Raw genomic sequence first — 27,489 nt, 5'->3', positions numbered from 1 at the left:
GAAGGAAAACAAATTGTCAGAAATTTGACTGCAATAATAGCAACAGTAGTCAGTACTTGAAATCCGGTTTTTTCCCCCATTCAACAAGTAGTTATTGGGCATCCATTATGCACCAGGTACTATTTTAGGTGGATAGAATGTAATGGTAAACAGGATGGGCAAAACAAACAAACAAAGCAACAAATAAATAGATGAAATAATTTCAAGATTTAATAAGTGACATAAAGGAAATATTCAAGTGTCTGAAATGGCTAGATAAGGTGGTCGAGAAACACTTCATTCAGAAGATAGCATTTAAGCAAGACTCAGCAGTAAATATTGTGAAACCCCAGTTACAGTTCTATTTATTCTGTGATGGGTAAATAAAGTACTTTTCCCTTAAGGTGGAAACTACCAAGAAAGACTAATTACTAGAAATGCAATCTGGGAGAGAGACACCTCTTTCTGCCCCATTTAGCCCTTCCCTCCCAGGTGATTTTTCAAAGCTCTTTGCCAGTAGGGGTGGGGCTGGGGGCAGGACTTGGACATTTGGCGACAGCGAAATATTATTGACCCATTAAGGGCAAAGCTGAAGAGATTTGGGAATGCCCCCAGAAAGACCCTTGATAAAACTTGGAAAAAAGCTGTTCTCTGAGTATGTCTAAGTATGTTTGTATGAATGTCTGGTTTGCTAAATATGTGTAAGTATCAGTGTCTTTAGCTATCTTAGAGCAGGGCTTGACACTTAGTACACAAAAGTGGTAATTTCCTCTTCTCTCCTCCCCCATTATAGAGGTAAATCCAACTACAGACAGGTGCTTCTCAATCCATCTATGCCCTTCCTTGACCTTATGGGCACCTGGACCCATCACCAAGGTGATGAGGGTCACAACTGGGCATCAATGGCAGGGACTAGTTACTGCTCAAAAGTCATTGAAGGGGGATGGGGCCTCTTGCCGGGAAGAGTTAGTCTTGGACTCAGATTTCTGTCCAGACCCTGACCTTATTTGCGCTGATGTAATCAGCCAATATTGGCATAGTTCTGACAGACAGGACTTGGAGTTTCAGCAGGCTCGTGGTGGGGGTGGTGCTGCTGCCATCTCTATATAGGGGGCTCATCCAGGTGCCCAGAGCTATCCTGTGGCATCTCAGCATGGCTCGTGCACTGGGAGTACCAGTTGCACTGGGGTTGTTGGGCCTGTGCTGGTCTCTGACCTTTGCCCACCCTCTTCCTCCGTGAGTAAAGCTGGGGTTGGGGAAGGACTGGGGACTGGGCTAAAGTGGGATAGGGCCAGTTTTTAGGGCACTGCAAGTTTGAAGACAGGAGCTAAAGGAGAGGGATTTGGCCCAGTGGATCCAGACAACTATCTGTCTTGTCAATAGGGATGGTACCCCTGGGAACGGAGCTGAAGGTGGGAGTGGGGCCAGAATGAACCCAGATGTGGCAGGTGAGGCCCCAACTCCCTGAATCTGTCTGTCTGTCTGTCTGTGTCTCTGCATTGTATTACCTGACTGGTCTTTTACTTGTATCTCCCCACCTCCATCCCAGAACCCTGTTCGGATGGCTGGAGCTTTGATGCTACCACCCTGGATGAACATGGGGCCATGCTCTTTTTTAAAGGTAGGAGGGGCTGGGTTTGGGGCATTTGGGACTTCAGACTTGGTCCCATTCACCTAGGGTGTATCTGTCTGTGGAAGATCTCAGAAATTATCTGAGGGTATCACACACAGCTTCTCTGTAACTATCTCAGTAGCCAAATGTTTGTTCTGGGTCCCTCAGTGAGTGTGTGTTTTTCAGGGGAGTTCGTGTGGAAGAGTCACAAATGGGTCCGGGAGTTAATCTCAGAGAGGTGGAAGAATTTCACCAGCCCTGTGGATGCTGCATTCCGCCGTGGTCACAACAGTGTCTTCCTGATCAAGGTACTTCTGGGCCAAGGTCAGGGCTGGGCCGGGAAGGGCTGCAATGGACATTATAGAGTCTCCCACAGGTGGCCCTAGCATGGACTCCTTACCTGTAGGTTCCAGATTTCCTCCCCCTGTGCCTTATTTTCCTGAAGAAGCTCAAGCCAAGGGAGTGTATGTGCATGTGGGCCTGGCAGGCACAGCATCCAGGGGCTATTCTTCAGGCCCAATCTTTATACAGACTTCTCTGCTACTCCTGATGCTTTTGTCCATCCTTTCCTTCCTGGTAATTTCTTCCCTTGATTTCCATGACTCTGCATCAAGTACTCTTTGTATGGTGGCCAGGCTGTTCATAACAATGGCATCTGACTAGGGTGTGAGTGGAAGATGAAATCAAGTCTTCTGTGCTCACCAAGTCCCATGCCCTGGCCCAGGCTATGTCTGCTCAGAGGAAGGGGCGCCTTCTCCTAATTTGCATAAGGTTCTGTGTGCTTGGGGCAGCCCTCGCTGCCAGCTTGATTTCCCCTCCTGCCTCTTTCTTGCTCTTTTGAAGCTTCTTATCCTCAGCCAGTCCCTGTATGTTCCTTGGAGATCTGTCCCAGATATACCCTCCCTGGGTGATCTCAACCATTGCTACAGCTCTGAGGACTCTCTGTGTTGTGGACACCAGATCTGGATATCTCCCAGAGCTCCAGACATCTCGTTCCTATTTCCTGCAGACATCTTCGACTTAGATGTTCTGTAGCACCTCAAATTCAATATCTCCCAAACTGAACTTAGTATCTTTCTCACAAACCTACCCTTCCTGCTGTGTCCCCTGTTTCACTAAGTGGTACCACACTGTGCCAATTCCTACAAGTCAGGTACACATGGGGCTCGAGTTCTGGCCTTTGGTTATCTTTCCAAGCTTTTCTCCTCCCCCACCACATTCACTGTGTGCCAGCTACATGAGACCACATGTAGTTGTTTGTGCAGGCTTTGTGCCGGCTGCCCCCTCTGCTCCCTCTGCTCCCTCTGCTGGTAACACCCTTTCCACACTTGTCCACCTGAAAAATTCCTACTCAGGCCTAAATGCTTCCTCCTCTGTGAAGGCTTCCAGGAATTCTCTAAGTAAGCTTAAACACTCTGCCTATATTCCCAATGCACTTCACATGTTTCCACTTTGGTGGCTGCATGGCTAGGATTGTAGGATCCTTTCTGCTTTTCTACAGTGAACTCTTTGAAGGCAGAGACAATCTTGTTATCCTTTTATCCTCAGTGCCTTTCACAATATCTGGCATATGGTAGTCATTTAGCAACTGTTTCTTGAGTGAATGGATGAATACATAGATAAACAAATGAATGTATGAATGGATGGATGACTGCAGGATGACTATGTGTGGATGTGTTTGCCAAGACTAATGGTGTTACAGATAAGTGTGCCATGGGAGTCTCTGGTTGTACACAGCCAGATGTGTGCATGTGTTATAGCAACAGTGGTGGGATTTGCACAAACTAGTATTTGTGCAAGGGGTCAGCACATTGTTATCCACAGGTGGATCGAAAGTGTGTAGGCCTACAGTAGGACATTGTATAGATGCAATATATCAAAGATGTTGTGTGTAAATGCAGAATGGCAGCATGTGGAGGTGCACAGTTAAAAATAGAGTGATTTATATGCAGGGGGACAAAGTCTGGGTGTACCCTCCGGAGAAGAAAGAGAAAGGATATCCTAAGTTGCTCCAAGAAGAGTTTCCTGGAATTCCATCCCCAGTGGATGCAGCTGTGGAATGTCATCGTGGGGAATGCCAAGATGAGGGTGTCCTCTTCTTCCAAGGTCAGTCGAGGCAGGAATAAGAGAGACTGGAGTAATAGTTGGTTGGTGGTGATTGAGGTAACACAGGGATGGTAGAGCCACCATATGGCTTCCCAAGGAAGGGAAGAAATAGAGATGCCAGTTATGATCTAGAGGTCAAATAGGGAAAGGAGAGGAAGTCATCCTGGGTGAGGTAATGGTGCAATTTTGCTAAAAGTTCTTCACTGTTCCCCATGACCCTTAAGATAAATCTGTATTCCTTAGTCTTACATATAAGGTTCTCCATGAGCAAGTTCCTACTGACCCTCCAGCCTCGACACTCATCATGCCCTTACCTTGAATATGAAGCTCCAGAGACACTATGCTGTTCCCTATACACCCAATTTGCTTCATGCTTCAGACTTTCCTTTCTCTGGAGTTCCTTTTCCTCCTATTCTCTAACTTGCAACTCCTGCTTCAGGTATTAATTTAAATATCACCTTCTCTGGAAAGTTTTCCCTGTCTCTCCTCACTGTACTTGCTGAGCCAATCATGTGCATTTTCCTGCTGAATTTTATTGTATGATAATTCTCAACTGTTTCCCTGCGGGCTGTGAGCTTCACATGGCCAGGATCATATCTGGCCCAGTCTGGGCCCAGTGCAAGTGTAAGGGAGGGTGTAGCCTGGCCCACTGAATGCTTGTTGATTGATCGGACAAAGGTAACCACACATGGTTCTGGGACTTGACTACGGGAGCCACAAAGGAGCGTTCCTGGCCGGCTGTTGGGAACTGCTCCTCTGCCCTGCGATGGCTCAGCCGCTACTACTGCTTCCGGGGTAACCAATTCCTGCGCTTCAACCCTGTCACGGGAGAGGTGCTTCCAAAGTACCCTCTGGATGTTCGAGACTACTTCATACCCTGCCCTGGCAGAGGTGAGAAAGCCCTAGCCCCTGAAACCTGCTGGAATTCATCTACCTCCCCTGAGTTTTCATACCCCAGCTCCTACCTAAACTCTTTGGTATAGTACTTTGGCCCTTGCCCTAGCCCCATCTCCATGCTGGATCTTCCCAGTTGTCCTCCTGTGGGAGAAGCCTACATTCCCACTAATCCTTGCCATCTCTTCCACCTCAGACTGCATTCTGACCTCTGACCTCCCTCTGTGTTCCCCCTCACCTATTTCTCTTCCCAGGCCATGGACACAGGAATGGGACAGGCCATGGGAATGGTACCCACCCTGGCCATAGGGATGTGCGCTGTGGCCCAGATCTAGTCTTATCTGCACTGCTGACTGACAACCATGGTGCCACGTATGCCTTTAGTGGTGAGAGATACCCCTAATTCCCCCATCTCTGCCCTCCATTCCTCCCATCTCTTTCGCATGTATCTCCCATCTCTGATGTACTTCCTCCACTTTCATCACTGCATCCTTTATTTGTCCCCTTGGACCCCATCCTCAGCATCCTCAGCATGCAATTTTTTATCCCTCATCTCTTCTGATGCATATTGTTCAACCTTGTCTCTCATTGCCCAGGCCTCTAACTTCATCTACCTGTCTGCTTCCCAGTACCCTCTACTCTCAGGTCTGTGCCCTCTGTGGGTCCATATAACTCCTTATATTATATTCCCTTTGCTCTTGCACATCTTGCCAGGTCCTCTAGCTCCCCCTAAGTATATCCTTAGGAGTTACATCTTTTTCCAAGTTCTTGTTCTTAGTTCAGGCCTCTGGGCACAGCATTACCTGGGGATGAGGTGTTCCTGTTGCTGAGAACCTGCAACATGTTTTGGGTCCCTTAGACCTTCACTAGCCCGAGGAGGTTTCTTCTTTTAGTGACTGGGGAGACACCTCTCTCCAGACCTGTGGCATTAATTGGTAAAGGCCATGTAATGATACCTAGGGATGTTCTGGGTTTAGTGAGGCACAAAGTGATGAGTCTTGATCCACACTTGAGGATAGCTCCAAGAGAAGGAGTAAAGCAACCAAGTTACATTCAGCCCAAGATAAATGTATGATCAAGTACAAATGTAAAATAGTGGTGAGAACACAGAATGGTGAAAATCCTGTTTTGCTCCTAAACCCTGGACAAATCTGATCAGACATGACTACCAAGCTATACTGAAAAAGACAACAGTCATGAGGAGAGTATATCTCCACAACAGAAACTCATGCTATAATGAGAACATTCATCCATGATGAAACACACACCTGTAGTGAAAATAGAGACTTACACTGTAAATACATGCCCATGGTAAGAACACATAACTATCAGACCATGAAGCTATGGTGAAAGCATACGACCACCAGGAGAACACACAGAAAAAGTGAGACAGAGATAAAGGAAAGGAGGTAGAGATCATTGAGAAATCAGGGCCACAGGGACCACATGGGGATGTAGAGAGAATACCCAGCCATGGAGAGATCATAGAACCTCCAGGCCATGTGGCCCTGAATAGAATTTAGCTGTACTCCCAAATCAAAAGTATTAGATATGTTCCCTAGTTGATGACAGAGTACCAGCTATGGAGAGAATACCATTATGTTAAAAATCCCCAGCTGAAGCGAGAATTCACTATCTTGGTGAAAACACTCATGTGACTCAGCTACTTAGCATAGGGCTGGTCCTCTCTTCTCTCCGATATATCTTTCTTTCTCTGCGTCATAGCTTCTTACCTATTCTTCCCGCCTTTTCACAATGTTGGCTTGCATGAGGACCATCATGCCCTCTTCCTTCTCTCTATTCATGACCTTTTAGCCTCAGATCCAACTGGAAACTGCCTCACTTACTCTTTTTCCTACTTGGGTCGCCAGAGAGCAAATCTGACCCAGCCCATATTTTTATTCCAGACCACATTGAAGTGATTGCTGGTCAGTGTGTGCATTGGCTAGTGATGGAAAAGGGGCTCATCACTTATTTCCTCTGTACAAAGAGCACCACAGCCCATTCTCAAAATAGGGGCCACGAGCAGGGTAGTTTCATAAGGAGGTGAAGGTGGATACGGAGTCTCCATGACATACCCAGTAAACAACTATAAAGAGAACTTGTGGGTAGAGTGAGAACATCAGTTATTTATTCAACAAATAATGATTGAGCACCTGAGAGGCACTGGGCATTTTTCTAGGCACTGGGATACAGTAGCCAACATAGCAGATGAGACACATGCCTTCATAGAGCTTGACTAGGGAAGACAGGGCAATAAGAAAGAAAAAGAAAAGAATAATTTAGGTAGTTGTGAAGTGTTCTGGGAACATCAGAATGTTTCTTATTCTCAAATACCATTTGGTATGGATTTAAAAATTGTTGATGTTTTTAAATATGAAATTGAAAATGTTAGGTGTCAAAAAAAGCTGTGAAGAAATTAGGACAGGATAATGAGATAGAGGTGAGGAAAATGAGGGTCCCCTTCTTTGAAGAAATGCTTTTGAGCTGAGATTTCAGTGATAAAAAGGCATTAGGTACATAAAGCACTGGAGGAAAAGCATTTTAGGGAAGGTAGACAGCAGATACATTGATGAATCAGGAAAAGAGGCCAGTGAGGCTAAGGAACAGTGAAGGAGGAGGTGAGTGGTTTGAAAAGAGGGAAGCAGGAGCCAGATTAAATAGGCCTGGTAAGGATTTTCAACTGTGAAAGAAATCCAGGAGGGGGCCTTGAGCATGACTGTGATATGTTCTCACTTATTTTTTGAAGATCATCCTGGAGTACCCAAGTCATTAAAGATATAATTGTATAAGCAGGGAATCCAGCTAGTACTTCTTGCAGTTGTCCGGATTAGACACAATAACAGCTTGGACTGGGATAATAGCAGAAGTGGTGAGGAGTCATCATAATATATTTTGGAGGTTGAGCCAACAGCATTTTTTAAAAAAGTTTATTTATTTTTGAGAGACAGAGAGCGCTCATGAGAGAAAGGGAGGGGCAGAGAGAGAGGAAGAGAAAGGATCCCATGCAGGCCCTGTGCTGTCAACACAGAGCCCAGTGAGGGGCTCAAAGTCACAAACTGTGAGATCATGACGTGAGCCAAAATCAAGAGTCAGATACTTAACTGACTGAGCCACCTAGGCACCCCTTGAGCTGACAGCATTAACCAATGTATTGAATATTGGTTGGAGTGGGGAAGGGAAAAGAGAGGTTTCAAGAAATGACTTAGCTTTTGGGGCCTGGGCAACTAGGTGACCGGTAGTTCCTTTTCCTAAAATTGGGAAAGACTAGGGAAAGAGTAGGGGTGTGTGTGCGTGTGTGTGTGTATGTGCATGTGTGTGTGTGTGTGTGTGTGTGTGCGTGCACGCGCACATACGTGTATGTATTTGGCAGGGGGCAGAAATCAGTTTGCATAGGGTAGGCTTTTGGTGCCTAATGGACCCACATGGACATGTTGGGTAGGCAGTTTAGTTTAAGACTGATGCTCAAAGGAGAGGTCCATGAAAGCTGAAGAAGACAGATCAAAAGTCATCAGCATAAAGATGGTATTTAAAGCCCTGGACTGGGTGAAATCACCAAGGCAGTGAGTGTAGGTAGTGACAAGGCCCAAACTAGAGGATTCCAATATAAGATACCAGGCTAAAGAGAAGAATAGTCAAAAAAATTTTAGAAGAACACTGGAAGAGGCTGGTATCACAGGAGCCAAGATCCAAAAAAAGATCTTTCAAGAAGGGAGTCGTGAGCAGTCAAATGCTGCTGAGAGGCGGAGCAGGATGGAGACAGAATCAACGATTAGATTTGGCAAGTTGGAGGACACTGACGACCTTGAAAAGTACAGTTTCAATGGAGGAGGACATAAGTGTAAGTGAAGTGGGTAAGGAAGGAAAGATAAATGGGAACTTAGACAATTCCTTTAATAAGTTGTTATGAAATGGGGAGAAGAAAATGAGGATGCTGGTCTGGCTACTCCCTCATTCTCCTGTCACCTCAAGGGATTAGAGAACACCACCAGAATGAGAACACTCAGTGGGCATGTGCTGTGGTGCTTCCCTTTCAACTTCTGGTCACTGTGTCTCATCTGTAGTACTTTTGTACATGGATGTCTGAGATGTGTAGGGAGCATCCACCAACCTTCTTGGGACTTTGGCCACTGTTCTCCATGCTTGCCCTTCTGTCAGGCCCCCAGTGACTCCAGCTCCAATCAGGTCACCATGCCCAACTTTGCTGAAGTCCTGCTCTAGCTCCTCTCACCTGGCCTCTTCACTCTTGGCCTCTGGATATTCTCTCCTCCTTCTCAGGACCTATTCCTGTACCTGTTACTTGCCTGTTCACTGCCTGGCCTTTTACTACCAGCACTAAAGGTACCTCTGATACCCCACAGGGTCCCACTACTGGCGTCTGGACACCAGCCGGGATGGGTGGCACAGCTGGCCCATTGTCCATCAGTGGCCCCATGGTCCTTCAACAGTGGATGCTGCCTTTTCCTGGGATGATAAACTTTACCTGATCCAGGTATGTGTTGGGAGAGAAGCTTGAAATGGTGACTGGGAGAATATCCAGCTCTATGCTGATTAATGTCCTTTTTCCTCCAGGGCACTCAGATATATATCTTCTTGACTAAAGGAGGCTATATTCTAGTAGATGGTTATCCAAAGAGGCTGGAGAAGGAATTTGGGAGCCCTCATGGGATCAACCTTGAGGCTGTAGATGCAGCCTTTACTTGTCCTGGGTCTTCTCGGCTCCACATTATGGCAGGTGAGGGGCATCTGGATACTAAAGGGTGACTTATTCTGCTATATCTCCATGGCATAGATCCCCATCAGGGCATAAGAAGGGCAAGATCAGGATCCCCATGATGTGTAATCCATGTTATGTCTGATGCCTTCTTCCCAGGACGGAAGCTGTGGTGGCTGGACCTGGAGTTAGGAGCCCAAGCCACATGGACGGAGCTTCCTTGGCCCCATGAGAAGGTTGATGGGGCCCTGTGTGTGGAAAAGTCCCTTGGCCCCAACTCATGTTCTGCCAACGGCCCTGGCTTGTACCTCATCCATGGCCCCAATTTGTACTGCTACAGTGATGTGGAGAAACTGAACACAGCCAAGACCCTACCCCAGCCCCTGAGAGTGGACAGCCTCCTGGGCTGCAGCCATTGAGAGGAGGGCTCTTGACATGAGTCTGGCATAGCCCCTTCTGCCTATTTTCTTTACAATAAAGCCAGAGTGCTTCTTTGCTGGACTCAAGGGGCCCTGGTTGTGGAACAATCTCACTTCTTCCTTTGAATTAAGAAGCTAATGACATCTCTTTGGAGGCTCTCAAGTTCAGATGAGGCTGTGGGAAGCAAGGGAGGGGAGGGCTGAGGGACAAATCCCTGGAAGTAGATCCACACTCCAGACCACGGCCTTTTCTGGTTTAAGGACAACCCCTCCTGACCTGGGGGCCCATTGTTTTGTGGGAATTTGGTGGCTAGAACAGCAGACTGACAAGCTCCAACTGTCATACAGGGCTTTGCACTGGGAGGCCAGGTCATAGAGTGGTTCTTGATATGCACCAGTCAGTCCTACTGGACCAGGAGACTGCCTAAGGTTCCTTCACCAGCTTCAGTGGCTGGGAGGGAGGGAAGGAGATGAGTCTGGCCCTCTTAGATCAGGATGGACCCAGGACTTGAGGTTAGCTGGGGCTGGGAACAGAGGTTAGGGGTGAGGCACCAGAGCTGTGGGGTCCACTCCCAAGAAGAATCTTGAGCTTTCTCCTTCATCCCTGATGATGTCTGGATGATTATCCTTATAGGGCTGGCTGCCCTTCCTTCAGTCTGAGGGGTAAGGATAAGGCCAGAGTCTCAGGTCTGGGCCTCATTCAGTTGATGTACTACATCTAGGGCCATCACTGTATCATACTAGAGAGCTTGGAGGTGTCTAAACAGTTATCCAGCAATTCTGGTACTCAAGGTTAACTTTCTCCTCTCTGAGGAGGAAATATAAGTCTCTTTATTCTCTTCTCCCACCTGCTCTGTCACTTGGAGCCTCTAGCTTGTTTCCAAGGAACTCACAGAAAAGATCCTACTCATGCTTCTTTCATCCACTTACCTCCTATGTGCAGAGCAGTGTGTCAGTCAACGAATTACACAGTCCCTACCCTCAATAATCTCCAACTCTATATCACGGTCAAGAGGGGACCCCAGACAAGGCATTAGACAAATGCAATAAAGTGAGATAGAGATTAAGGTGGAAGACTGTATATACAAAGGAGAGTGGAGCCAGCAATGCCTGGGACGAAGGGGTTAGGAAAGCCTTTACACATAACACTTAATCTGAGTTTCAAAAGAGGAGTAGAACGTATGGAATCCCTTTAGCAAATATATATTCACTGCCTACTATGCAGTACCATTCCAGGAGCATTATAGGCAGGAGGGAACACAAGCAAAGAAAAGCCAGAGCAGAAGAAATAGCCAGGATTGGGAACCACAGTAATTCAGGGGAGCTAGATGAAGGGCTGGTGGGAGATGAGGTTGGAGAAGGAGGCAGGGGCTTATGAGTTCATGCCAGGCTAAGAAGCTAAGATTTTGTCTGTCTTTGGGGGCAATGAAGACCTACTGAGGGATTTTAGACATGGGTATGGAGTGTTGAGGTTTACATTTTAGAGAGATCACTGTGACTGGGTGAAAGGAGGCCACAATGGATGTGAGATCACTGAGGAGACTGGTGCTGTTACTAGATGGTAAATCACATAGACCTGGACACTGGGTGGTAATGGAGATGAAGAGAAGTAGGTCGATCAAGAAGTATTTAGAAGACAGTCTATAGGGCTTGCTAAAATATTGGATAGAAGGCTGAGGGGGAAGTGAGAAATCTCACCTCCAAACTGCTCTGTGGCCCTTTTTCCCCACTCATAATTGCACCTCTCCTTCCCAAACTTCTCATGGCACCCTCTTGAATTCATCCAATGGTTAATAAGCTTCTCTATATTCTCTATACACTCCATAGTTAATACACTTCTCTATCTCTTTACCTCCAGCTTTAACTGAGATCGGGCTCTGCTCCAGGGTCCCCCCTCCTTTCCCTATAGCTGTCCCAATAGATGGGCAACAATATCAGTATTAGTATGACTCCCATACACATGTGTACCATTTCTCTTCCTCTTTAAAAAAAAAAAAGTTTATTTTGAGAGAGGAAGAAAGAGGGTATGTGCATGCATGCACGAGAGTTGGGAAGGGGAAAAGAGAGAGACAGAGGGAATCCTAAGCAGGCTCCATGCTGTCAGTGCAGAGCCTGATGCGGGGCTGGATCTCATGAACCATGAGATCATGGCCTGAGCCGAAATCAAGACTTGGATGCTTAACTGACTGAACCAGCGAGGTGCCCCTCTTTCTTTTCTTTTTTCTTTCTTTCTTTCTTTCTTTCTTTCTTTCTTTCTTTCTTTCTTTCTTTCTTCCTTCCTTCCTTCCTTCCTTCCTTTCTTCCTTCTTTCCTTCCTCCCTCCCTCCCTTTTCTTTCTCTCTCTTTCTTGTTTAATATTTATTTATTTTGAGAGAGAGAGAGAGGGAGAGAGACCGAGAGAGGAGGGGGAGGGGCAGACAGAGGGAGACACAGAATCCAAAGCAGGCTCCAGGCTCTGAGCTGTTAGCACAGAGCCCAATGTGGGGCTCGAACTCACGAACTGTAAGATCATGACCTGAGCCAAAGTCAGACACTTAACCGACTGAGCCACCCAGGTATCCCTCTTCCTCTTTCTATGCAGGTTAAATTCCTAAATTCCTTCTTTGACATCATGCAAGTGAGCCATACCTCTCTTTTTTTTTTCTTTTTATGTTTGTTTATTTATATTGAGAAAGAAAGATAGAGAGTGAGCAGGGGAGGGGCAGAGAGAGAGGGAGAATCCTAAGCAGGCTCTGCACCATCAGCTTGGAGCCTGACATGGGGCTTGATACCTCAAACCACAAGATCATGCCCTGAGCCAAAACCAAGAATCCGACGCTCAACTGACTGAACCACCCAGCTGCCCCAAGCCATACCATTCTTTTTTTTTTTATGTTTATTTATTTTTGAGAAAGAGAGAGAGAGAGAGAGAGAGAGAGACCGTGAGTGGGGGAGGGGCAGAGAGCGAGGGAGACAGAATCTGAAGCAGACTCCAGGCTCTGAGCTGTCAGCACAGAGCCTGATGTGGGGCTCTAACTCACGTACTGTAAGATCATGACCTGAGCCGAAGTCGGACGACTAACCAACTGCACCACCCTTGTGCCCCCATACCATTCTTATGGCCATCATCTACCAGCCTTCTGCTATGTCCTCTCAGTTGGTGAAGCCATCCAATTAGTATGACCAAACTCTGACTCTACTCATTATTCACAGTTGCTCTTCCTGTGAAAAAATGCCTTAAGTTCCACCATCCCACTTGTGACCACAACCTCTTATCCTTATGTTTCTGCCTCCTGCACAAATACATTCTCCTTCTCCACCTCCTTGATTTTATAGAGATGTTTGATCCCTTAATTATCTCCCAGTCCTCCATCCCCTCAAAGCCATTCTTTCCTTACCCTAGGTGAACATCAAGATTGATCACCTGAACAACTTACTTAACAATACTTTTATTTCTCTGTCCCCTCTAATTTCTACTTAATCTAGCTATAAAAAAAGAAAATAAAAAGAAAAGAAATACAAAAACCAATGTTAGGTCAGAAAAAGAGTGAGAACTTTAGAATCAGTCATGTCTGAATTCCAATCCTAGCTAGGCCACTTACTAACTCTGTATATTTGAGAAATTTAGCCTCTCTGAGTTTTGTGAGTGGTGTATGTGTGTGTACATGCATGTGTGTATGCAAAAAAGGAATGCATATTGTATTGATGGCTGTTCAATAAAAATACAGAAATCACTCCAGATATAACAAGTACAGGAGGATTTAAAGCAAAGAATTTGTTACAAAGTTGTAAGGGAGGGGGGCAGCTGGCTGGCTTGGTCAGTAGAACATGTGACTCTTGACCTTAGGGTCATGAGTTGAAGCCCCACATCAGGTGCTAAGCTTACTTAACAACAACAACAACAACAACAACAACAACGACGACGACGACGACGTAATGGAGATCTGCAGAAGCACAAAAAGGAAAACAGAGTTATTCAGAGACCAGGAAACTACCATTCACCTTGGTTTAGAGGGGGAAAAGGGAGAAAAGTTATTACCCAAGAACCAAGGAGCTGGAATGTACACATCTACATGAGTGGATCAAGGAGCTGGAGCCTACAAATCTGCACTAGCTGCTGATGCGCCCAGAGTTTGCACTGCTGATGCTACTGAAATCACCTCTGCTTTTGCTGGGCAGGAACCACTGCTGCTGATGTTGCCAGAGGCACCTCTCCCTTCCCCCTACTCTCCTCATGCTACAAAGGCATCTGAGAAATGTGGCTTTCAGATTTCCAGCCCGGTTAGTACAGGGGAGGCTACAGAAGAGTGGGTGTGGGGATGAGTACCAATAGGCAACATCTGCCACATATATTCATCATATATGAGTTGGGTGATAAAACCTAACTCAAATTAGTATTAATTAAGCACAAAGGAAATTTACTGACTTACGGGACTTTAGGCAGAGGTAAATATAGGTATTAAATTGATGTTGTCAGGCATCTGTCTCACTCCACCCCTTAGCTCTGCCTTGAGTTGGCTTTGTTCTCAGGCAGGCTCATCCTTCCCTGTGGCAAGATGTCTACCAGGTTTGCCTTCTATGAACACCTCTTGCCCAACAGTTGCAGGAAACTGCTCATATTCCATCATGTACCCATTTCTGAATTGATCACTTTGACCTGACTCTAGGTTAGGGATCCACCACTGACATGGATATGGGACTGAGATGATTCCCGTCTGAACCACATAGAGTGGGGTGGGGATGGATCTTCAGAGAAAACTGATGTGCTGTTACCAATAAGAAGGGGGTGGGTGCCGTGCAGATAACAACAATGGCAACAACATGTTCACGACAGGGTAATACTCACCTTATAAGGTTTGTCTTGTTCTTCATCCAAACGTATTGCTTCCTCAGATAAAGATTTTGACAATATTGATATCACCAGGTGCAAAATCCCTCAACCTCTTGCCTATTAATTACCCTACCTATACCTTTGTCTTCATTCCTATCCATTCAGCCCATAAAGTTAAGGTGTCTAATTCTTCTCCATGAACTCTTGATCTTACCTCCTCTTATTGCCTCCAGGATCTCCCTCCATCTCTCATCATCTTTTTTCTTTCCTTTTTTTTAAAGTTTACTTTGGGGGGGGGAGAGAGAGAGAGAGAGAGAGAGAGAGAGAGAGAGAGAGAGAAAGTTGGGGAGGGACAGAGAGAGAGGGAAAGAGAGAGAATCCCAAATAGGCTCCGTGCTGTCAGCGCAGAGCCTGATCAGGGGCTCAAACTCACCAACTGTGAGATCATGACCTGAGCAAAAGTAGAATGCTTAAATGACTGAGCCACCCAGGTGCCCCTCATCATCTTTTTTATTTTCAAATTCATCTTCTCCACTGGTATCTTTTTGTAATTTATACTCATGTTCAAGTCTCTACCATCTTAAAAAGACAAAACCAGAATCTTTAACTTCACATATCACTTTTCAGCTGTCTATTCCTTCTTCCAAATTTCTTGAAAGGGGGGGGTTCTGCACTTATTTATTCTACTTCCTTATTTTCATTTGTTCAATGTTCTTGGATTGTGGCTTCTGCCCTCATTTTCTGCTGACACAGATCATATCATGAGGATCCAGGCCTTCAATGTTGCCAAATTCAAAGGATACTTTTTTATTGGAAATCTTTGCTGCATTCAGTGCTGTTGACCACTTCTTCCTCCTTGAAAGTCTTTCCTCCCTTGGATTTCTTCCATGACATTACTCTTTGCTGATTGTTCTCTTACTGTGTCTTCTCAGTTTTCTTCTTAGCCTTCTTTTCCTCTGCTGGCTCCCCAAATGCTGGTGGTACTCCTAGACTTCACCTCAGTCCTTTTCTCTTCTCACCCTATATCCTCTTCCCAGCAATATACTAAAATAGTTCTGTTCAAGAAGGGCATTAAGCAAGTCCTTGCTAGGCCTAGCATCTGACTTATGAATGCCACTCCATATAATATTTGGAAATATTTTACTCCTTATAGATTTTTCAAATCATAACAACTGCCCAGAAGAGGGTTTATTAAATAAACTACAAGAAAAATTGCAATATCAAAGCAATACTTATATACAGTGGTATAAAAGGCTGCCTTTGCATCATTAAGTGTCTTTACTGCTAATAGAGATGAAAGATCTATTCTTCCATATAGGTGACACAGATGCCAACTGCCTGGTAATGTTAAATGGCTGGTTTATTAATCAAAAAAGCGTAAAGCCAGTATTCTTGGTATGTGACTTTGGATAGATTTGCTTTTTTTTTTTAAAGTTTATTTATTTATTAATTTTGAGAGAGAGATAGAGAGAGAGGGAGGGAGAGAGGTGTGTGTGTAAGCAGGGAAGGAGCAGAGAGAGAGGGAGAGAAAATCCCAAGCAGGCTCTGCGCTGTCAGTGTGGAGCCCGATGCAGGATTCAAACTCACAAACTGTGAGATCGTGACCTAAGCTGAAACCAAGAGTTGAGTGCTTAACCAACTGAGCCATCCAGGTGCCCCTGGATAGACTTGCTTCTAAATAAAGTTTTTTCCTAATAGTTTCAAAGTAATAACTTTAAAAGATTGCTGCCTCAGAGGGACCTACATTGGTCAGAACCACACACTGAGCATCTGAGGCAGTTCATAGGCTATTGATTGCTCTGAGGCCATGAAGAGCATTAGAAATGGAGAAGAGATACAATAGAGAAAGGATGGGTGAAGGACACAGTTTTACTCCCCATTATTCAGGAAGCTTTGCAGACTCACGAAGGGATCAGGGATTCAAGAAGACTGTGTGTAGGTCAAACTGCACTATGTGTGAACTGTACAATTTCCTTTTTTACATCTTAGGTAATTAGACTCCTTTCCCCACCTTCCCCACCCTGTACTGTGTGCCTCTGGTTATCTGAAGAGATTTCTCTGAATACTGCAGCCATCCTACTCAATGGGATTGGGAAGACAAGTATTCTGATTTGTAAATGGGTGATATTTCTGGATTTTTTCATTTGCTCCAGCAGAAATCCAGACGTCATCTCTTTATTCATACTTCCATAGCCAATCAGTCAAATGATCACTATTTTTGTGAATTCTACCTACTGAATTTTTGTTAAACCTATGCAACTTTCTCCATCCCTACTCCCACCACTATAATTATTTGCTACCTAGACTACATCAATTGCCTCCTAACTGGTCCCCACACTGCCAATTTTGCCTTCCTCCTATCTATTCTCCACTTAGCAGCTGAAGTGATCTTCTAAAATACAAGGGGGAACATTCTACTCCCCTGCCTCAAACCCTCTGATGATTATTTATTCCCCTTAAAATAATGTCCAGAACGCTTAGCCTAATATACAAGGCCCTTTTTGATTTGGTACCTATCCACCTTTCTAGCTCATCTAATAAGATGAGAATACTTCTCCATTCTCACATTCATATTGGCCTTCTTGTACTTCTCCTTGGCCTTGGAGTGATTTCCTCTTCTTCTAGATGACCTCCATCTCCTTTACCCCTTCCCCTCTCATAAGTGCCACTGCCTTATAAAAGCCTTCCCAAACCTCCCAGGCCAAATTTAGTCTGCTCCTAGCATCCTGTCCATCTCCTTCAAGATAGTCATGACATTTCTAACCACATGTTAATGTCTCTTTCCCCTGTTATTCAAGCTTTATGAATGTGGGGACAATGCAATGTATTCTTGTTTCTTTACATGTTCCTAGCACCAAGGACAGTGCCTCACAATTATTTGTTGAAAGAAAGAATGAGTGAATGAGGAGGACACCCTTCCTCTCTTGGATAATTCTTACTCATCTTTCAAGAACCAAGGTCAGATATCATATCTTCAGATTGGGTTACAGTAAAATCTGATTCATCTTTGGATCCTTAGGTTGTAGGTTGGGACCTGGTACATGGTTCATATATCATAAATGTTTGTCAAATCATAATAAACTCTTGGCCAGGAATTAATAATTATTGAAACTGAATGATGGGTATATGAGGGTTTGTTATACTGTTAAGTCTCCTTTTGTATATATTTGAAATTTCCCATAGTAAACAAATTTAAAACATTCATATCCACCTCAAGTCAAGTGAAAGTGTAGTCAAGGATGATCTTGAGGCTTCTGGCTTGGACAATCCAGTAGATGGTGGTGCCATTCACTGGGAAGGGCGAAGTAGAACTGTATCCAGGCTACTGTGTATGTGTGTGTCTGTGTATGCGTGTGTTGGGGAGAGTTCTTTTTCACCACAGTGAAACTTCTTAGAAGGCCAATAAAAGGATGAGGTAATGAATTTAGATTTGGACATCTTTAGTTTGAAGTACCTTGAGGGCTTTTCCAGTCAGTTGTTCCAATAAATTGAAACCTCTGCCTTAGAACAATGAACCAGGCGAAGATTTCTGGATGGTAACATTCCCCCTCATATCCTTGATGGCCTCCTGGCCGCTGAGAACTATCCCACCATCCAAGGAGTAGTCTGTGCAGCATGGAGCCCCTCCGTACCTTCCTTCCCTCTTTTCACCCACATTCTCCCTTTTTCCTTCCCTCTCATGAATTTCTACCAGGGAGTGATTTATTCCAGACTTTCTAAAGCCCTTGGGTGTCGCAGCTTTACCTTCAGCAGCAGGGGTAGAGTGTTAAGAGACATGGGTTTCAGTCTGATTTCACCACTTACTTGTGAATGCAGGCAAGTCGCTTTACTTTCTTAATCTCAGCATCTGTCTCTGAAAAATAAGGATAATAGTGGCGACCTCACAGGGCTGGTGTGAGGATGCATGCCTGTAAAAGGTTTAAACACAGAGCCTGGCACAGTGTAAGCGATCAATAAATACGATCTATTATTATTATTATTATTATTATTATTATTATTATTATTGTTACCAACCCTGTGTGTCCTCATTGCCTCTCCACCAGGACGTCAGGGACTGTTGCCGCAAGAGTGGAGCAGGCTGTCTCCACGGGGCCCCTCCCCACGCCGCCGCGGCCAGGCCACCGCCACAGCCGCTCCCGCTCCAGCCTCGTCTGTGCGGCGCGCGCGGGAGTGCGGGCCCTGGGCCCTGCGGGGCGCGCTCGGTGAGTCCGGCGCCTTGCCACAGAGGGCGGTGCCGGGCTGGACAGGGGTCTGTGGAGGCAGGGGCAGAGCTCTGGGACCCGGGGACCCGGGCGCAGGGCTGGCGGCTGACCAGGGCGGCTGGGCCGCGGGGCGCCCTGAGATCCGAGCGTCCCGCAGGGTGCGGCCCTCGGCTAAGCTGCGGCAAGTGTCGCCCGCGACGGGCTCGCGCGCCCGTTCCCGCGCGCGGCCCAAGATGGCGCACCTCCGTCCAACCCCCCGCCCCCCCCGCCCCGCGCGCGCCTCCGCCGCTCGGGGCGCGGCCCCGCGGCCCGCGCGCTCCAGGGCGGGGGATGTTGTGATGGAGAAGCCGCCGCGGAGCCGGAGCCCCGCAGCCTGAGCCACCTCCGCCACTTGGGCCTGGGGCCTCCCCGCGCAGGTAGGAGCTGCCCCTGCCCGGTCCCAGCCCCGGAGGCCGGATCCCGACCTCCCCAGCGGCCGGCGGACCCCGCAGCCCCTTCCCCACGCGGCCTGGGTCGCCCCCGGCCAGGCCCCATCCTTGCGGGCGGTCCTCCCGCCGCGCACATTCCGACCATCTCCCTTTCTCCCCCTTGTAGGCTCCACCTCGGTCCTCACAATGCCCCCTCCCCGACCTTTACCCGGTGCCCCTCCGGGCTGGAGAGGGGCGAGTATGGGGGACCCGAAACGAGAGCAGGTGGGGGATGGGGGTTGGGGGAGGGGAGGTCAAGGGCTGCGAATGGGACGTGGGGTGAGGTGGACAGAACCCTGGCGGATTTCTCTAGGGTCCCAGGCCTGGAATCTGTCAAGCCGCATTCTGTTGCCCTCGGCGACTAAGGGGTGTGCCTTGGGGCCGGCCGGCTGTGTCCCCAGCTCGGCGAGGAGGCCTAGCACTCGCTGAAGCTCTCGTCCAGGGCAGCTTTCCCACCGCCAATTCGGAGGTTATTCGGAACGTATTTTGCAACTGCCTGTGCATTTCTTGCATTCCCAGCCCCTCGAGACTAGTCCCAGCTCTCTGTACTCTTTCAAAGCCGAAACCTTGCCTACACTTGCTGTCTTCATTTCCTCACTTCCATTCATTCTTAAAACCTCTTCATTTGGTCTCTGTCGCGGACACCCACTGAAACTGCTGGAGCCAAGGTCACCGGAGACCTCCAGGTGGCCAACTCCGAAGGACACTTTTCTGTTATCCCCCTTTACCTTTCAGTAGTATTCAGTGGTGTGTGGTAACTGTCCTGGAAGCATTTTCCTGGTTTCTCTTGTCCGGCATTGTCTGCTCCTTCGTGGTCTCATTTGTTACCTCCTTCCCCCCTGCTTTAGATGTTGGTAAAGCTTTTAGTTATGTCCTGAGCTATCTTCTCTCATTATGTACTTTCTCCTTGGGTATTTTATTCACTACCAAGCCTTCAAATTTCATATATATATATTCTGATGATCCTCAGATGTTTATATCTGGCCCAGACCTCTTTTCTGAACTCCAGATCCAGCTGCCATCATGACATCCTCATTGAAGTTCAACAGAAATTCCAGACCTACAGATCCGAAGCTGAATTATCTTCCCTGTGTTCCCTCTCTACCCTTCTTCCAAACCTGTTCTCCCTTCAGCTTTCAGAAATGGCTACTTTCCAGTCAGTTATCCAAGCTGGAATACTGGGCAACATTCTAGATTAACCTCTCTCACCCTCTGTATCCCTCACCCTCTGTATCTAATGTCACCAAATTCTGTCACATCCACTACCTAATTTTCAGATATTTTCCATTCATTTCACTCTGTTCTCACTGATACTGAATTTAATCTAGGCCAAAACTCTTTTTTTCCCTTCATTGCTCTAATAGCATACCCTCTTGCCTACCTCCCCTTAAATACTCTGAACACAGTGTGATCCTTTAAAAAAAATGGCATCTATCTGATCAGTTATTCATTCAACAAATATACTTTGAGCACTTTTTATATATCTGGTACTGTGTTAGGCACTGAAGATATAATTATGAGCAAAATAGACTGGGATCTTGTCCCCACAGAGCTGATAATCCAGGAGGGAATCAGAGAAGAGTAAAATCACAAGTGTAATAAATACTGTGAAGGAAAGGTGAATGGTGCCTTGAGAATACATAAAAGCACAAGCTAAACTGGTCTGGGAGATAGAGAGAGGGCCAAGGAAGGCTTCTCTGAGAACATGACATTTGAACTAAGATGTAAAGGATGAGTATCAGTTAGTTAGGCTGAGTGAGGGTTAGCAGAAGGAGGTTCCAGGCAGCAAGGAAAAATCACATGCAAACACCTTGTGAAAGGAGAGAGCATCATGTCTTAGAGGAATCAAAAGAAGGCCAGTGAGGCTGGAGAGCAGAGTGCTGATACTGGAGAGGAAGGCAGAGGCCACACTGAGCAGGACAATTTAGGCCTTGTTAATAATTATGATCTTAAGGTCTTTGTCCTTGGTACAGAGTGTGATGGTAGTGGATGTGGAGAGTAGATGAAATCCAGAAATTCTCCTCAGAGAGAAAATTATCAGTATCTGGGGATGGATGGAATGTGGGGAGTGAGGGAGAAGCTAGTGTCAAGGATGGTACCCCTGCTGCACAACCGGAAGGGTGGTTATATCACTCCATGAGCCAGGATCCTAAAGGAAGACTAGTTAAGGTGTGGGAGAGAGAAGCTTAAGCAGGCATGTTTGTCTGAGAGGCCTTTGAGACATCAGATGGAGATGTTGAGTAGGAAGTTGAATGTACATGTTGTGGAGCTCAGATGAAGGGTCTGAAATGGAGATGTAAATTTGGAAATGAGCAGTGTATAGGTGGCATCTGAAGCTATGGGCATGAATAAATACATTGAATATTTGGTGAGAAAGAGTAAAGGGCATAAGAACAAGCCATGAGAAACCCTAGTGTGTGACAGTTGGTAAAGGAAGATGAGCCAGCATAGGGGGCTAAGGAGCCACAGGACAGGAACTAGAGTGTAGGAAGAAAACCAGGAGATGTAGTGTGGGGAAGCCATGGAGGAGAGCCATGGATGAAAGTTGGATGAGGGGCAGGGTGTTGAGTGGTGTTGAGAGTACAACCAAGAGGCTGTGTGGGTTGGATTAGATGACACAGGGTCCTGTTGACCTTGGCAGGTGTTACCGAGGTGTGCTGGGAATGCAGGCAGGGTTGGAGACGGCTGAGCAGTGAGTGTAAGGTGAGGAAATGGCAACAGTGAGTAAAGACAGCTCTTTCAAGAAGTTTGCTTAAGCTGCGGAGAGAGAGCAGCTAGTGGTGCTGGAGGAGCATCTGTCAAGAAACATTCTGTTTTTAAGTTGGGAGATAGTGGATCCCATTGAGAAGGAGAGGTTGATTATATAGAAGAAAAAATGGATAAACAGTGGTAGAAAATTCCTGGAAAGGCATGAAAGGAAGGAGCCAAGTAACAGATGAAGCAGTTGGTCTTAGGAAGAAGGAGAAAGGGGTAGATGCTGAAGTCAGCAAATTTGTGTTTCTGGACATTCTCCAACTGCTGGCTTCCATTTCCTCTGTGAAGGAGGAGTGGGAGGTCTTCCGCTGGCAGGGAGGGGTGGTACAGGGGGTGGTCCAAGGAGAGTTGTGTTTTTGTCTCAACTTAAAGGTCCCTTCCTTGGGGCGCCTGGGTGGCTAAGTCAGTTAAGCATTTGACTCTTGATCTCAGCTCAGGTCTTGATTTCAGGGTCAAGTTCAAGCCCTGCATTGGGTTCCATGCTGGGTGTGAAGTTTACTTAAAAAAAAAAAAAAAAGTCCCTTCACCAAGTTGGTCTTTGCCGATGTCTAGACTGGAATAAGCCTCAGACTCCTGTAGTGCCCTGTTCCTCCCCCATCACAATACGCCATCATTTATTCAACAAATAGGGAGTGCTTATTGGTGCCAGGGACTGTTCTAGACACTGGCACTACACTGCTAGATTGTGTACATCACTGGGGAGAAACCATTTCTTTATAATTCATCACTCTTCCCCATGCCTACTACGGTGCCTCACAAATAGTAAGCTGGCAGGCTAGAGGACTCTTGACCTTGAATAAGACTCACCCCTACCCCTGTGGTCTGATATCAGCTCCTTCAGGCTTAGTGGCCACTCTTTTAGCTCCTTGCCTTGAGCCAGAATCCATGTGGATCTTTCCATCCTTTGAGAGGGATCAGGGACTCCCAAGGAGAAGGGAGAAGCTGGCATGTGCCCCTTCTTAAAGATACTAGTCATCCTTTGACCTCAAAAAGTTAGGTGATGGTACCACACAGTGTCTTGAACCAGGTGCTCAGGCTTCAGTATTTGTTGACAACAGAGCTGCCTCATTTCTCCCCCAGTACTTTCTGCCCTGGTGACCAGAGGGACAGGGATGCCCTGGAGTCGAGCTGGCTCTTCACCGTCTCAGCCTCACAGTATATGTGCCCATCCCAGATCACACCTCCAAGTGCTAAGGAGATTGGTCCCATCCTGACCTCTTAGAAACCTGGAACCATATACTGCTGCTTCAGAGAAGGGCTCATCATCTCCATCATCCTCTGAGTTTGCCAGAGTCATGGGGTCTTCTACATCCTGGAACTCATGGAGATCCGACTATTGAACAGACTCAAGCCAGGATGTTGGTTTATGCTGACTCCATCCCTCCCTTTTTCCCTAGGTCTCGGTCCTTGCTGCTCTGGGATTCCTGCCTTCATCATTCTCCAGCACCTTACCTAACACTTCTATTGCCCATCCCCAGCCCACAGGACCACACAAACCTGTCTCAATGTCTGTTGCCACTAGTTCTGGGCCTCCTAATTCCTTTCTTCCCATATCTGTCTCCTCCATCTTTCCCTTCCATCCACACCAAGGGCCCACTCTGTCATAGACGCACAGCACACACTCCTTGGTAATGGGAATGTGAAGTTGAATAAGACTTCACTGGGGCACTGGGTGTTGTGAGACAGAGGAGGGAACAGTCTCCTGAGCATGAGGAGAGAGGACTGAACCAGAAAGGCTCACTGCTTAGGGGCCTTGACTGCTGAGCCAACTTTTGAAACATGAGCAGAGATTCTCACATGGGGACGTAGGATTCCAAGCTGGGGGAGCACTATAAACAAAGAGCCAGGGTTGTGAGGGTACAACCAATTCCGGAATCTGCCATACTTCGTGAGGGTGGAGTGTAAGGTGTGAAAGAAGGAGGGAAGGGGGAGGAGGTCTGAGAGGTCATAGGGATTAGCTCAGGTAGGCTCTTGGTGTCCTGCTAATGAGCACAGACTTTATCCTGAAGGCAGCAGTGAGCCATCTAAGTTTTCCAACTGAGGAGTGACACAATCTGGTTTCCATTTTTGGAAGATTACTGTGGTTCTAGGTAGCGGCAGAGCCATTTATTTTTCTCATTTATACCAGTGACCGTGAGTTTGCTTATTGCCCAAGTGGAGCCACACCAAGCAGCCAGCAGTTACATGTGAGGCAGATACACAGACAACATGTTTTCATCTATGCCACAGACATATACACAGCATCGTGCTAGGGGCAGAGGAGCTGGGCAGGATGGAAGGGTGGACTATGGCTCCTGCCTCAGGACCGCGCACTGCGCCTGAGAGACAGCAGAATGTTGCTCAGGCAGCCAAAAGCACCTCACCAGCAGCCTTGGCTCAGGGCTCAGAGCTGCACTGAGGTGCAGAGAGACCTGGGGCCAGAGGTTCTGGGGAAAGAACTCCCCAGTGGGGCCAGGGGGAGAGAGAACTCTCAGGTGAAAAATCAGGGAGAAAGAGCCATACGGTAGGAGTCAGAGAGGTGTGTGTTGAGGGGCAGTCAGTGAGGGAGAGCTGTGCTGGGGGGAAGGGTCAAGTAGGAAGAGAGGACTCCAAGAGAGGGTATCAGGGAGGGGGAAGGGTGACACAGTAGGAGCTAAGAGGGCCAGGATGAGAGAGAATTGGGTAGTGGTTGGTCAGGGAGAATGACCTGTGAGGTGGTGGCAGGGAGGCTCCAGGGAGTAAGCGCTTTATAGTGGGGGGGGGGGGTCAGTGAAGGAGAGCAGCAGAGCAATGGAAGGTCAGGGAGATGCGGAGGGGAGGGTGAGGCATTGATGGTGGGATTGTTGGGCTATGTGGCTGGAAGGATAGGTAGGCAGAGAAGGTGGTCCACAAAGGGCTTGTAAGGAGATGGGGTCCAAGGGGATAGGAAGTGGGTGCTGTCACTGTGGAACAGGAGATCTCCTCACCTGAAGGGCAGATGGGGTTTAGTTGGGGCACTGTTGAGACACAGTAACATGGCCAAGGTATGCTTTCTGAAACTGGGAGAGGAGATGATAAAATGGGGCCTTTAGGAGATGGGAGGGTGGAGTTATACATTCATTCAACAAATATTTATTGAATTCTTATTCTGTGCCAAGAGTGTGTTAAGCTCTGAACATATTGCATTGAAAAAAAAAGACAAAATCCTCCACCATGGAACTGAAATTATAGTCATGAGGAGACAATCATAAAACAGATAATAATAATAATGTTGATTAATAGCTTGACAGTCTAGGCACCAGGGAAGGTTTGGGTGTAGCTGAGAGAGGGATTGGTGGCGGGATTCAGTTTTAAAAGGGTATCAGGGAAAGTGTCACTGAGAAGGTGACAGTTGGATCAAGACCTGAAGGGCTGAAGAGTATAGGTCAAAAGCCCCTGCAATGATCCAGGCATGGGGCATTATAGGAGCTGGCAGATGGAGTAATGCCCATGGTGAGACACTTTATAGAAACAGTCATCAAAATGTAGCTTCAACTGGCCAAAGGAGCCACGGATTGGAACTGAAGGTCCTTCCTCTGTGACCTTCCTTCCTAGGTCCATGCCCTTGAGGGATGGCTCTGCAGCTCATTCTCTCCTATTCTTACAGCCCCTAGTAGGGGTGGGCTTCAGGGCTGGTTGAGCCCAGTGATTTAACAACAATGGGAACACAGCCTGGGGAGCTCACAGTAGGGGGCTGTGGATAGCATCGTGGCAGGAGGAAGGGAGCAGTTAGTGTCCAGTGTCCAGAACACATGAGCCAGTCCCACGCCAGCTGGGTCCCTGGCACAGTAAGCACCGGTCGGATAAGCTGGGGGTGGGGATGCACAGAGAGCCATTGTGTGGAGGCTCTGGTGTTGGGAGCGAGGGCAGAGCAGGGTCTGGCTGTACTGTCCCAGAAAGCTCAGGGCTGGGGATTTGGGGCCGGAGTGGACTGTGGGGCCTGGCCCCAGCCTTTGGTGGAGATAGGGTTGAGCAGGTGATGGTGAAGGGGGACAGCAGTTGGGCCTAGTTGTTGTCATGGGAAAATAGCTCACAGGACATGGAGTGGTGGGTGCTGGCCTGCTGTGTGTAAGGGAGATGAGGAGGTGCAGAGCACAGCCCCGGGCAGAAGCAAGGGTGCTGCTATCCAGACTTGGAGGCTGAACATGGTCTCCTCTCCCCAACCCGCAGGATCTGCCAAGGCCATGTCTGTTCCATCGTCACTGAGCCAGTCGGCCATTAATGCCAACAGCCACGGAGGCCCCGCCCTGAGCCTACCCCTGCCCCTGCACGCTGCCCACAACCAGCTGCTCAACTCCAAGTTGCAGGCCACGGCTGTGGGACCCAAGGACCTGCGCAGTGCCATGGGGGAGGGTGGTGGGCCTGAGCCAGGCCCTGCCAATGCCAAGTGGCTAAAAGAGGGCCAGAACCAGCTCCGGCGGGCTGCCACGGCCCATCGTGACCAGAACCGCAACGTGACCTTGACCCTGGCAGAGGAGGCCAGTCAGGAGCCTGAGATGGCACCCTTGGGGCCCAAAGGCCTGATGCACCTGTACTCAGAGCTGGAGCTCTCCGCCCACAATGCAGCCAACAGAGGGCTCCGAGGATCTGGTCTGATCATCAGCACCCAAGAGCAGGGGCCAGATGAAGGAGAGGAGAAGGCAGCAGGGGAGGCCGAGGAGGATGATGAGGAAGAGGATGAGGAGGAGGAGGAGGAGGACTTGTCTTCTCCCCAAGGGCTGCCCGAGCCCCCGGAGAGTGCGGAGATGCCCCCCAGACCCCAGGCCCTTGCCGACGGTCCCCGAGAGCACAGCAAGAGTGCCAGCCTCCTGTTTGGCATGCGGAACAGTGCAGCCAGTGATGAGGACTCAAGCTGGGCTACCTTATCCCAGGGCAGCCCCTCCTATGGCTCCCCGGAGGACGCAGGTACCTTAATGGAGCTTGACTTGGGGAATATGGGAGGGCAATAGAGGCCAGGGCCAGCCTGGGCATGAATCACAGAGCACATGTCCTCAGTCCTCAGCAGACCATATCCAGCCAGGTTTTCCTGAATGAAACCATTCCTGCATTCAGAGTGCTTGCACAAGTTGATAGATCCTCCCATCATGCACACCCTGATGGATGGTAAACTAGGTGTGTTTATGGAGTACTTACCAGGTACTGCCCTGTGCTCAGCATTATCATATTTAATCCTCACAGTAATGTTGTGAGGTAGAGACTGTTATGATGCCTGTACTACAGATGACAAAAAAAGGAGGCCTGGAGAGGTTAAGTAGCTTTCCTAAAGTCACAGACAGTCTGGGATCACAGTAGAACCGAGTCTAGACCTGAGCTCTTGGCCCTGCATACCCTGCCACTGATGCACACAGCACGATGAACCAGTTGCGCTTGAAACAGGTTTTAACAGGCCGGGTCTGGAGGCAGCAGCAGCACCTCCCCACAGAGGTCTATTTGGAAAGACTGAGGTCGGGGATTATGTGCAGAGACCCCTCTGGGCATTGCAAGGGTACCATTTTGTATCCTTTGTATCAGGAATGGAATATTGACTAAAAGTTA

General features: G+C 47.7%; 2 protein-coding genes and 1 long non-coding RNA gene across 13 annotated transcripts in view; 2 read left to right on the top strand and 1 right to left on the bottom strand.

Annotated features, from left to right (window-relative positions):
• Positions 1-188: 188 nt before the first annotated feature.
• On the bottom strand, positions 189-18,976 carry LOC123601294. Of its 2 annotated transcripts, none has more exons than XR_006714037.1 (3): positions 18,549-18,976; positions 18,279-18,387; positions 189-3,825 (listed from the first exon to the last, which is right to left on the bottom strand). It is a non-coding gene; the product is annotated as an uncharacterized LOC123601294 (long non-coding RNA). The 2 variants fall into 2 exon arrangements; XR_006714038.1 differs by having other exon boundaries at positions 18,339-18,387; positions 18,549-18,647.
• On the top strand, positions 1,105-9,806 carry HPX (hemopexin). The gene is made up of 10 exons (XM_045484324.1): positions 1,105-1,215; positions 1,363-1,427; positions 1,529-1,600; positions 1,778-1,899; positions 3,544-3,697; positions 4,376-4,588; positions 4,846-4,977; positions 8,953-9,083; positions 9,164-9,326; positions 9,465-9,806. Exons 1-10 carry the CDS (start codon positions 1,133-1,135, stop codon positions 9,722-9,724), a joined length of 1,395 nt encoding a protein of 464 aa, XP_045340280.1. The 5' UTR covers positions 1,105-1,132; the 3' UTR covers positions 9,725-9,806.
• The window catches only part of APBB1 (amyloid beta precursor protein binding family B member 1), a 22,683-nt gene continuing 13,821 nt past the window's right edge, over positions 18,628-27,489 (top strand). For 7 of the 10 annotated variants that reach the window (XM_045484317.1, XM_045484316.1, XM_045484315.1 and 4 more), the window contains exons 1-2: positions 18,964-19,152; positions 26,125-26,859. In XM_045484317.1, coding sequence (XP_045340273.1) covers positions 26,139-26,859 — 721 coding nt within the window. In that variant the 5' untranslated portion in view covers positions 18,964-19,152; positions 26,125-26,138. Of the gene's footprint in view, positions 18,737-18,963; positions 19,153-26,124; positions 26,860-27,489 lie in introns of those variants that run through there. The other 3 variants (XM_045484318.1, XM_045484312.1, XM_045484321.1) reach the window with 3 other exon arrangements.

This window comes from Leopardus geoffroyi, chromosome D1 (genome assembly GCF_018350155.1).
Source record: "Leopardus geoffroyi isolate Oge1 chromosome D1, O.geoffroyi_Oge1_pat1.0, whole genome shotgun sequence".
NCBI lineage: Eukaryota > Metazoa > Chordata > Mammalia > Carnivora > Felidae > Leopardus > Leopardus geoffroyi.
The sequence above is the reverse complement of the archived record's forward strand: the minus strand, read 5'-3'. Positions and strand labels throughout refer to the sequence as shown.